At 39.0% G+C, this 12,919-nt stretch overlaps 1 protein-coding gene across 2 annotated transcripts in view; it reads right to left on the bottom strand.

Moving 5' to 3' along the window:
• Sec22a (SEC22 homolog A, vesicle trafficking protein) overlaps window positions 1-12,919 on the bottom strand; it is a 79,774-nt gene that overhangs the window by 5,511 nt on the left and 61,344 nt on the right. The window contains exon 8 of one of the 2 annotated variants that reach the window (XM_026394186.2): window positions 4,895-7,135. The exons of the other annotated variant lie outside the window; for it this stretch is intronic. Coding sequence (XP_026249971.1) covers window positions 6,935-7,135 — 201 coding nt within the window. The 3' untranslated portion in view covers window positions 4,895-6,934. Of the gene's footprint in view, window positions 1-4,894; window positions 7,136-12,919 lie in introns of those variants that run through there. 2 annotated transcript variants of the gene reach the window in all.

Raw genomic sequence — 12,919 nt, 5'->3', positions numbered from 1 at the left:
TGTAAAAAGTTACCTCCTATTCTTTGGTTAATGTTTTCAGCTATAGGAATGACTTCAAGCAGAGGTCCCATGAAATTACTTCAAGCCAAAGAACAAATGTAATGTTGTATTCCACCAGAAAAAAGTTTGTAATACACAAATCACCAAGGATGCTTGGATCAAGAGTTAATTTCGCCGGGTACAATGGTGCATGCCTGTAATTCCAGAGGCTTGGGAGGCTGAGACAGGAGGTTCCTGAATTCAAAGCCAGCCTCAGAAACTTAGTGAGGCCCTAAGCAACTCAGTGAGACCCTGTTTCTAAATACCAAAAGGGCTGGGGATGTGGCTCAGTGGTTAAATACCTCTGAGTTAAATCCCCAGTACCAAAAAAAAAAAAAAAAAGTTTCACTGCAAATGTTACAACATATACTTTCTTGCTTTAATATCTAAAGACCACTAGGATTTCCCATACCTCCTATAGCCATCTGTTCTGTATAAATTTTATAGATGTATAAATTTTAGCAAACTATTTTATTCGCCTAGGTCATCTATACTACAGAGATGGCACTGACCTGATCTCTTTTATTTAAAAAAAAAAAATTCATGTAAGCTGGGTGTAGTGGTGCACACCTGTAATCCCAGTGACTTGGGATGCTGCTGAAGGAAGAGGCTTGCAAGTTTGAGACCAGCCTCAATAACTTAGCAAGACCCTGTCTCAAAATAGAAAACAAAAAGGGCTGGACAACAAGTGCAGTGACACATGCCTGTAATCTCAGTGGATTAGGAGTCTGAGGCTGGAGGATCACAAATTCAAAGCTAGCCTCAGCAAAAGTGAGGTGTTAAGCAACTCAGTGAGGCCCTCTCTTAAAATATATATATAATATTAGTTGTAATTGGACATAATATCTTTATTTATTTTTATGTGGTGCTGAGGATCGAACCCACAGCCCTGCACTTGCTAGGTGAGTGCTCTACCACTTAGCCACAACCCCAGCCCTAGACCCTCTCTCTTAATAAAATACAAAGTAGGGCTGGGGGTGTGGCTCAGTGGTTGAGTGCCCCTGAGTTCAATCCTCAATAACAACAACAAAAAAGGGCTGGCTATGTAGCTCAGTGGTAAAGCAACCCTGGTTTAATCCCCAATACTGGAGATACATTTCAACAGATTGCCATGTTCCATAGCTTAGTTACAGGGTAGCTAAGTGTACGAGTTCTGAGATGAAATCTGGTGCTACTACATGGGTTAGATTGTGACTGACGTGAGGTTGCTCAACTTCTTTGGATTTAGGTGGCTCATTTTGTAAAAGAGCCTTCACGGATGCCTTCTATGAGACGATATGCCCACACTCACGAAGCCTGTTACATAGAGTACACTGCCATTCTCCCCATGTCTGCTTCATTTGTTCTCACTGCTGCTTTACCAGCAAGGGCCCAGCTGCTGTCAGTTACACATACACACTAAGAATTTTCTTTCTGAGATGCACTGTGGTATAGAAAGATGAGTACCAACTTTTAAATCAATAAATCAGAAGCCCAGATTTGACAGCCATACCCACTATAGATTAGTGTGCTACCATACAAAGGACAAGTTCCTGACCCAAGTCTTAGTTTCCTCCAGTGAAAACGATGTAGTGCTCCCTTCCACCCTGAGCTGCCATGAAGATCAACCATATAGAATCTAGCAATGGCCCACAAAAGGCACCAACGAGCTTTCTCATCATTAGTCCTAGACACTGGAGAGACCCAGAATACAAAAGCTGATATGGTCACCTTTAGGCAGGTCTTTACAACCCAGCCTCAAAGCAAAGCACTGGCACCAAGGCAGGGCAGGAAACAGGATGCCAGGGCCAAATGGGAAATGGAATGTCTGGGTCCTATTGTCAGATGAAACTCAAATATACTCTATCGCTGTGCTGTGGGATGCAGGAGAAAAGGGCAAAAGTGAACCGTGGGTAATGTTGGGCTGAAAATAATGTTTGTTGCCAAGGAAACATGGGGAAGGATTAGTGATGCTAGGTTGCTGATTCAAGAACTCTGAGAAAGCCGGTCCCCAGTTGTACTGAGATGATTGATTACACACAAGCACTGCCAACACACAGGACACCTGTGTGCCCACGTTGTCAACACCACTCACTGTTAACAAGCAGGAGGATGCAAACCACATGGCTTCCAACCACACAGTGTTTGGATGTTTCCTGTGATTTCATCTGCTAAATAAAGTAACCTAGAAAGCTGGCCACTCAAGCTGCTATAAGAGTGGCAGTGGTAGGTACCGCTTCTCTTCGAAAAAGCCAGTTTTAACCAGGAGGCTGTAATCCACCAGCCAGTGAGGATGATTCGGCAGCTCCATCCCAGTGAGGACTACAAGTGCCAGCTAAACTCGGCTGCTTTGGCCCTAGTTGCAGAGCCAGCCACAACCCTTGGAGCTGCAGGGGTTTCTCCTACTCATTTTTAGCAAGGGATATTTATTAAAAGAATTTAAAACTTTTACAAACTTTAAAATATTTTAAATTTAAACAAAAGATCAGATCTTCCTTTACCATGGCATTTCTAGGTGGAAAGACTCCCTTTCCTTAGAGATAATGCAGAAAAACTACTAAGGAAGTCTTGCCCAGAGACAAAGAATGAAGCCCTAAAGAGTGACTTATATTTGTGGTGAGGCTACGTGTTCAATTTGTTCAAAGTGGTGGATACTTTTGAAATGATTTATTTGTTTTTTTACTATACCTGTGGAGTAGCTCCAACTCTTGTAGTGAACCCAAAGTCTGTCAAAACAGGAACAAGAATAGGAAACCCAAAAACACTGGTTGTGCTTGCCTGGAAACCCAGCAGCTCAAGTGCATCCTTGGGTTACTTAGTAAATCTTCTGAAATGCCAAGCAACTTCATGTTTGGAGGACAGCCAAACTCAGGTGCACAACAAAGTTGGCTCCCCTGTAACACGGTGGTTAAGTCTCACACGACAAAGCTCTGGTCCCTGTTGACAAAGCAGCAGCCTAATGGGATTCCAGACATGGCCTATCAGAAATGGACCCATGCACTTTTCCAGACTGGATTCCACTGTGAAAACCCACATTTATTGCAAAATAAATGTGTTAATCCAAGAATAGCACATTCACTTGACATAAATTATTAAATTACAAAGCTGGGTAAACTTTCTCCATGATTCAAGGCATTTGTCTCAAATGAATTTCCAAGCTTTAACAGATATTTGTTTCTAGTGTAGGGCAAGAATTTTTACTTATGGGAACAAAATCCTATTTTAAACACACACACACACACACCATGAAATGGAAGCTTTCGAAGACAGGTACAAGCTGAGGATCCAAGGCACAATCATAACAAGCAACCAGCAAATAATGAAGAATTTTGTTCATTTTAGCACTTCTTAGGACCCCCAAGCGAGAACACGTTTACCAGAGTTCATCAGGACAGAGTCCCACCTAAGGAGCTGATGTGATTTGGAATTACTGATAGATCAAGACATAACTTATCTGCCTTCTTCTAGCCTGAACTTTCAGGAAGCTCCACTGTCACATTTTATACACTGTAACAGCAACATTTTTACCCTTGTTTCCATTTTCATTGATCTTGTTTTTCTCCCCTTTCAGTTCATATTTTATTTTATTCTATTTTTAAATATTAATTTTTTAGTTGGACACAATACCTTTATTCCATTCATTTATTTTTATGTGGTACTAAGGATAGAACCCAGGGCCCTGCATGTGCTAGGCAAGCACTCTACCGCTGAGCTACAATCCCAGTCCCATCAGTTCATATTTTATTAACATAGTTTTTTATGTCTTTTCTTGGTATGTTGTGTTCAAATTATTTTGAGAATAGGCCACACAGAAAAAACACATTTTAAATCCAAACCAAAAAAGCAGGCAAATATTGCAATCACTTTAGTATACAAAAAAGGGTATCTTTGCTCTCATGGCACAATCAAAAAGCAGTATTTCAGGGGGCTGGGGATGTGGCTCAAGTGGTAGCACACTCGCCTGGCATGCGTGCGGCCCGGGTTCAATCCTCAGCACCACATACAAACAAAGATGTTGTGTCCGCCGACAACTAAAAAATAAATAAATATTAAAAAAATTCTCTCTCTCTTAAAAAAAAAAGCAGTATTTCAGAATCACCAAAATTAAAATAAAACACATCAGCAGCAGGACTGAATGCACTGATTTCAAAAGGCTTCAACTGCCAGATGTGGTGGTGTACACCTGTAATCCCAGCAGCTTGGGAGGCTAAGGCAGGAGGATTGCAAGTTCAAAGCCAGCCCCAGCAAAAGTGAGGCACTAAGCAACTCAGTGAGACCCTGTCTCTAAATAAAACACAAAATAGGGCTGGGAATGTGGCTCAGTGGCCGAGTGCTCATGAATTCAATCCCTGGTACCCCCTTCCCTCCCCCCAAAAAGCCTTTAATTCCAATATATTCCTTAAATATAATCCTGGCAACTTTCAATAGTCTCACACTAGTGGAAAAAGCCCACACTAGGAGATTAGAGTTGTGTGCTTAAGCTATGTGATATGGGTAAGTCAGGAGGATCTGCTCACCTTGGTCTCCTCCTGATCAAGTGAGGGTAGCTACTACTTCCCCTGCACTACAAAACTACTCTGTACTCAGACTTGCTTTTAGAAGTCAAAGTGCAATATAAATGTAAGATAATGATCTCACACACCTTACAGGCTAAAGAGATTCTTTCTCATGAGCCTAAGAACTTCTTTAAAACCCATGGCCAAAATATTTCCTTCCAAACTCATAGTTTCTTTGGCAGCAACATGACGTGGGCAGAAAAGCTCTGTAACCACTCGAGATGCAGGCACCAAATAATGAAAGAAAGCATTTATAGACATAAAACATTATTTATACCTGTTTCAATTTTTTTTTACATTAAGATATAAACATCCTCTTATCCAAAATATTAGTGAAAAACAAAAACAAATTTAGCCTTTAAAAAGAGCTGGTGTGGAGTTTTCAAGTGTCCTTGCTGAAAGATCCAAATACCAAACGTATATAACTTATCAATTCTATAGAAAGGAGGTAGCTCCTGAACCAAAGAGAGCTACAAAATATCAACACACAGCAGAATCACAATTAACCAGGACGTTCCAACTTCCTGTTTAATTGACCATTTACAAGAAAACTCTTTATTTCAAACATTAGTTTGGAAATCCTTTCTAAATTGAACCACTTTACTTTCTTGGCTCAGTAAGTATAACATGCCAAACATAATTCAATGTTGTTTTGATGATTTAGGATCGTATGATGCCTTGGGGCATCTCTCTCAGAATATACATAATTTCTGTGCAGTCTTGTTAAGAGGCAGCAAACTGGAGTGAATTGGAGTTTCTTGTTTTAAATAAATCCCTGACACAATAAGTTTATTATCATCCTTTATCTCATTCTCCTTAAAGGAGGGGGCGGGCAAAGGTTCTAATTAAGATCTCACAGTTCTAGTCAAATCCACATACACTGGTTCAGGCAAACAAAGCATCCAATGACTTTACCCTCTGGACTATTTCTTCTACCTAATAAATATGCCCAGTAACACAAATTACATGTACTGGGGTCCACTGCTTTGGGGAATGATACGAAATTTCAGTATCCTATGAATTCCTTGTTTGAGAACTTTTCTTTAAAAACAAAGGAAAATTAATCACTCATGAAGTTGACTAATAAAACAGTTGTAGATTTTGCTAATGGAATCAATATGGGCTTCCTATATTAATTCACAATGGCTTGAAAATCTTTCTAATGATATCAGAAAGTAACTTAAATTCTCCCAGATACTAGATGTTCACCCTCACCCCAAAACAATAAAATAGCAAGAGTTGCTAGGAAAGTACTGATGCTGATTCCGATTCTGATTAGTACCATCCAATATTTCCATAGTGCAGGACCGTACCACTGGTGGCGCACAAAGCAGAATTAAATAATGCTTAATCATAGTGAGCATGTCTTCCCTATACAATTTTCTTTTATCCTCTGATTATTCCACAAAGATAACCTCATTCTGCTGCTGGGTAATCTTTCTCTCTCTCTCTCCCACAAAAAAAAAAAAAAAGGCCTTTAAGATTCAGAAACTTGGCAGGCATTAGTTCTACCTAGAACTGAATAACTTTTTGTGTTAATTTTATTTATCTTGTGGTTACCTTCTATACATGGCAAACTGATACTGGTTTTCATGTGGGGTATGATTCATTGATTTTTAAACTATTTTAAAATTTAAGAGATAAATATTGTATTAATCTAATGAATCATATTTTTAAGAAATGATTTCAAAAGAAATGACAAACATGGTTTAGAAAGGAAACATACGTCACTGTATTTTCAATACTTGTAATGTTCCAGAGATGAGCTCACCACAGCCTTCTCCTACATCAGGTGATTTTCAGAGTTAGGACTCGGGCAAAAATAGAAAAGAACCAATTCCACACCATCCTGGACTTCATAAACTCTTGGTACTATAAATGTGCAAATAATCTGGTATTGAGCACAGTCATTTGTTTTAAAACATACATTTCCCATTTATGCAGCATCTTTTTATTTGGTCTATACTTGTGCCTCACAAAGGCAAGCTTAGGTTGTGGAGTTTCCATTTGGTCCTCAGAGCAAGTCCCATGCCTATGTTTTGACGGAACTCTCTGGCGAGGATCAGGACTATAGCCCAGGTCTTCCAGTGGCATCTGACTGCTTTTTCCACTGTTACAGCCCTGAGGAGACAAGTCTCCTCTTCATGGTAACATCACTCCCAATCTTCTGAGAGTTTTCCTGGCAGGTCTTGCATGCTCACAAGCATGCCATGCTGATTTTCAAAAAAAAAAAAAAAAAGTAGGAGAAAAAGAAAGCAAAGCTTCCCATTTGTGGTGACTAATTTCTTCATCACAGTGGCAGTTAAGAAATGTCCTCTCCTTTCTCCCTGAAGCCAAAGCAATACTTCTGATAGGTGGTGTCAGACATCATAATCAGGAGCCTTGCCCTGGGCTTGCCTCAGCCAGATCTGCAGTGTCACAAAGGCTCCCACGGTCACATGGAAGAAAAGCTGCCAGAGGTTGCGCAGTTCATAGAGATACATATTGCATAGACAGATTAAACCAAGAGTCAAAAAAGACTTGACATTCCGCCAGCCGGTGTAGTAGACAAGTAAATAACACTGTTCAAAATATAAAAATGAAAGATGATTAGGGCTACAAGAAAAGAAATCCATGTTTCTAATATAAGTCTGTAATGGATCAGAGAGTAAAATATGAGAACAGAATATGGGTATTTTTCATTGAAGGATAAGATAATGTAATGTAGCTAAGATATTCAGCTATGAAAGTTCCACAGCTTGAAAGAGAAATAGATTTTTCCTTTTATGTCTTTCATTTTTCAAAAGAAACACATTTTGTCTCATATTTTAAATGAAAGCACAATTGAATGATTCCCTTGCAAACAGGCTGGGCAAATTTCCCAAGGTGATAGGTAACCAACATGCATCCCCAAGGCCTCAAGGGGTTCCATTCTCATTCTGAAAAATACAAAAAGCTCACACAAGCCATTCAGTAAAATGCATTCTTCAATAACCTGAATCTGAGTGTTAATGAAATCAACCAATTTTACTGGTTCCCCATTGAGTGCAAGGAATTATGCCAGGTACGGGATCTGGGCGATCATCTGAGGGAGGACTCATTCAAAGGATATAACTGAAGGCCTGCTACAAGCCAGGCATTGCTCTTCAGTTGTGAGTAAACCAAAGAAAGCCCTTGCTCACACAGAGCTTGCATTTTAGTGGGGGAGGATTTTATATATATTTTTGATATATGGTACCAAATAATTACATGTTGAAAAAGATAAAATGATAAAGTAGAAAAAGGGATAGAGAATGACAATGAGTGCTGTTTACATGAGACAGTAAAGAAAGTCCCCCATGCCCCCTACCAATCAGGCATTCCCACAACATACTAAGAACACACTTGAAAAAATGCTTATTTTGCTTGTCATCTATGGCCTTCCAATAAAATCTAAGTTTTGTGAGAGGGAAAATTTTAACTGCTTTGTTCACTCCAGGGGCCAGAACAGCACCTAGCATGTCATAAGCACTCAATATATTATCTGTTGACTGAATGAACTATTTTCTAGAAGATGTCTAAAATTCACAACCTGGAAAATATAGAAATTATATATGATCACAAAGTTTTAAGGAAAGGTCTCTGTGAAACTGTATCCAGGATTTTATCTAAATTATTTTTATTGTGGAACAGAAGGCTGAAATTTTTTTTCTTTAGAATAATTTTAGAATTAGGGAAAAATTACAGAAATAGTAGAGAGTTCCTATACATTCTTCACCCTACCCCCCCTAATGTTACTTTGTTATATAACTTTACTCAAACAAGGACAGCGGTTTGACTCAATACTATTAACTAACCTCTGGGCTGTATTCAAATTTTTCTAGTTGTCTCATTAGGGACCATTTTCTGGTCCCAAATCTAGGATTCTGTATTGCACTTAGCTGTCATGTGTACTCCAATTTATAACAGCTCCTCAGTCTGTTTGTCATGACCTTGGCAGTCTTTTTAGAGTATTAATCAGTTATATTGTAGAATGTTCCTTAGTTTGGGTGTGCCCAGTGTTTTCTCAAGATTTAACTGAGGATATGCATTTTGGGCAAAATACCACACAGGTTATAGGTAATGTCTTCTTACTGGTAATGTCAATTTTGATTACTTGATAAAGTGGTTTCTCTACAGTGAAGTCACTACTATTCCTTTTGTAATTAGTATCTTCTGGGGTTGGAGTATTTTGGGATTATGTAAATATTTCATCTCATCATACTTTTATCTACTAATTTTAGTAATCATTGATATCCTTGCCTGCAACAGCTATCAGGGTGGTGTTTGTCTAACGGTAATTCTATATTTCCATCATTCTTTCTACTTTTATTAACTAGAATTATACTATAAAGAGCTGTTCTGGGGCTGGGATTGTGGCTCAGCAGTAGAGCGCTCGCCTAGCACGTGCAAGGCCCTGGGTTTGATCCTCAGCACCACATAAAAATAAATAAAGGTCCAACTATAATTTAAAAAATAAATATTTTTTAACAAAAGAGCTGTTCTGGTATTTAAATTAATATTTAATTCACGGTTTTAAAAGACTTTTTTTTTTAAACTAATGGTCTCTACCCATAGAAGAACATGATGCCTTGTAATGCAGAGATCTGGAAGACCCCACCTTAATCAAATAATCAAAATTAATATATGTTTCCTAACTGATGCAATGAGGGATATACCTGAATCTAATGGTAAGAAACAGACCAAGCTAGATTGTGGGCCATTCTCTAGGATACCTGCCTACATCCTTAAGAAATGTCCATGTATGAAAGATTAAAACAAAACTGAACAGAACAAAAACAAAAAGGCCAGCAACCAAACAATGCATGATACTTGACTGAGGGAAAAGAATAATAAAGAGTGTTCTGGAATAACTGAAATAATCTGAATAGGGATCTTATATTAAGATTATATAGTATCAACATTAAATTTCTTATGTATGACATGGTGTCATGGCTATATAGAAGGATGTCTACATTTTTAAAAGATACATGCTAAAGAATTTAGAGGTGAAATATTGTGTATGTAACTTATTGTAAAACAATTGTACAGAGATTTCTGTTTCTGGGAAGATGAAATAGACCCTTTTCCCTACTCCTCCTCCTAAGCACAACTAAAAACCCTGTATCTTATAAGTAAAACATGCATGAGAAGATTCTGAATGGTGACAAGCTAAGAATCCTGAAGCTCAAGGAATGATACAGAAGTAATTTCCCTGAGTTTCCTTTCTGCTTCATGCCTTCCATACTTGGAGGCTGAAGGTGGCAACTAGAAACCAGATACAGTCTAAACAAACAAAACAACCTCAATAAGATTTGAGGGCAGGGTCCTAGCGACTGAACCCAGGAACTTATGCATGCCAGGCCAAGCATACTATCTATAGTCCCAACCCTCAATAATATCTTGATCTTTCTAGCAAAAACTTAGGAAAGGGGTACCTTAGTAAGATAGAAAGTGTTTAGATAGTAACTATTATACTCTAGCCAAACACTGCACATGCACAAAAGCCTATTGCCCATCCACATCCACATCATCAAAGGCTGCATGGCAGGGCTAGAAAGAGAGTTCCAACCCCCAGCATGTCGTCACAGAAGACAGGTAGACAGCCAGACCTTCATTCCCTTGGGATGATAGGGAGCTCCTCCTCACCCTCTCTCAGCAATGTCAGTGGAGACCACACTTGTCAGCAATAAGGCAATGGCTCTCACCATTAACAGGAGAGGATAAAGGGCATGTGGGGGAGACAAGGTGTCTGTATTTCATTAGAACTGGTAAAATAATGATATCAGAAGACAGTGATAAGTATCTGTGATGTGATCCTAGAGCAACTGCTTTAAAAGCTACAAAAAGAGAACTTCAAAATACTATAAATAAATATAGAATTCTGAAAAAAACAAGTTCAAGGGCTGGGGTTGTAGCTCAGTGGTAGAGCGCTTGCCGAGCATGCGTGAAGCACTGGGATCGATCCCTGGCACCACACAGAAATAAACAAATAAAATAAAGGTATTGTGTCTATCTACAACTAAAAAATATTTAAAAAACAAAAACAACAACTTCAAGTAACCCACAGAAAAATAGGAAAAAGAAATTTGAAAAATTAAAATCAACATATCCATAATAATTTTAAATGCTTAAATACAGCAGTTAAAAGACAGATTGGCAAGATTTCTCTCTAAAAAAAGTTGTATCAAATGATAGAGGCAAGGTGAAAGTAAAAGGAAGGAAAAGGATATATCACACAAACATTCAAAAGAAGGAGAGTGGCTGCTATATTACTATGTCTATACCAAAATATTTCAAACAAAGGAAATTACCAGAGACAGAGAGGGGCATTACATAATGATAAATGGGTCAATCAGCTAAGAAAACACAGCAATTCTAAATGTGTATAAGCCAAACAACCTAGCTGCAAAATATGTGAAGCAAAAATAGAACTGAAATGAGAAAGAAAAATCCACAATTCAACACTCCATTCTCTCAAGAAGAGCAGAAATCAATAAAATTGAAAATAGAAAAATGATAGGGAAGAAAATCAATAAAATTAATAACTGTTTTTTTTAAAGATCACTGAAAATGAAACTGACAAATAAGACTGACAAAGGAGGAGACGATACAATTGCCAGTATCACTAGGGATTCTGCAGACAGCAATAGGATAGAACCAACTCTATAATCTAAATTTGCTAACTTAGATGAAATGAACCACTTGCTCAGAAACTACAAACTACCATAATTCACCCAATATGAAACATATAATCTGAATAGCTCGATACTATTGAGAAAACTGAATTTCAGACTTAAGTCATCATGTTATGTGGCTATGGTGAAGAGATAAATACACAGACTAATGGAACATAATTCTGAACTCAGAAATAGTCCCACACATATGCCCAACCTAATTTACAAATGGACAAAAGCAATTCAATGGAGAAAAAACTGGCTTCTTTAATAAATGTTGCTGGAGCAAATGACCATCTCAGGTTAAAAAAAAAAAAGGAACTTAGACCTGAGTTGCACATCTCATACAAAAATTAATGCACATTCATCTTGAACTTAAATATAAATGTAAAAACCATAAAAATTTTTTTGGAAAAAAACACACACAAGGGCTGGGGTTGTGGCTCACTGGAAGAGCACTTGTCTTGCATGTATATGAAGCCCTGGGTTCAATCCTCAGCACCACAGAAAAATAAATAAATTAAATAAAGGTATTGTGTGCATCTACAACTAAAAAAAAAAAATTTTGTAAAAAAAAAACAAACAGACTCAAAAACTTCAGGATCTGAGGAAGGTAGGTTCTTAGATTTGACACTACAAGGACAATCCATGAAAGGAAAAATGGACCAAATGACCTTTATCAAAATTAAAAATTTTTATTTTAGGAAAGACCCTAAGAGGATGAAAAGACAGGCTACAGAATAAGAAAAGATAACTGCAAACTACATATCTGACAAAGGACTACTTCTAGAATAAAGAACTATTTTAAAAATTAAAAATGCACACATATACACACAACAATTAGAAAACAGGCAAAAGACATGAACAAACATTTCACTAAATGCTGTTTTCTCAGGATCACTAGGCAATGCTGAGTTGACGTGGATCTGGGGCGAACAGTCTGGGCCTCTCAGAACATACACCGAGCCCGGATCAGCTGAATTCAAGCTCCCCCCCCCCCTTCGCCTGCTTCTCAAAGACAAACTGCTGTGACTCAGCACTAAACGATCCCGCTGAAACAACTGGTCTGCCCTTCTGAACCTGCGGAGGTTAATGCCAACCGAGCCTTCAGAGGCAGTGGCCACAGGATTGAAACTGGGCTTGGGAGGGCCAGTCAGGACCCACCCGTTGCATTGGTCACCAAGCAAAAGGAACGAACTGTCGCCTTTTGCATGGGATACCACCATGGCAGAGAACTGACGTCACCAGAATGCGGTGGAGGAGATAACTTCATTGAAACCAGTGGCGACAGGTGTGTAACCCCCTAGCCTTCCCTCTCCACACATCGGGGAAACCTTAAGGGCCCCTCCCAGCTCTCCCGTGAGCGAGATAGCCATACCAAGGGAATCAGGAGTGGTGTGGGACCCGCGGTGCGGAACTCCTAGATATCGCTCCCACCAGTGCTGACAACTGAGGTCTCTTGCACCAGCTACCGGGGGCGTAGCTACTGGAGGGCAAGCAAAATTCTCTGAGGGTTCTCAGCCCCAAGCTCTACAAACTTAGGGTCTGAGGGAATGGCCAACAGGGAGAGTGTGCCCAGTCATTCATGAAAATAGGGCTCCCGGGAGCAGCAGACCTGGCGTGTAGACAGTATTGTGGTGAGTGTCACCGGTGAGCGGGGACTGGCTTGAG

Source organism: Urocitellus parryii, chromosome 2, assembly GCF_045843805.1.
Source record: "Urocitellus parryii isolate mUroPar1 chromosome 2, mUroPar1.hap1, whole genome shotgun sequence".
NCBI lineage: Eukaryota > Metazoa > Chordata > Mammalia > Rodentia > Sciuridae > Urocitellus > Urocitellus parryii.
The sequence above is the reverse complement of the archived record's forward strand: the minus strand, read 5'-3'. Positions and strand labels throughout refer to the sequence as shown.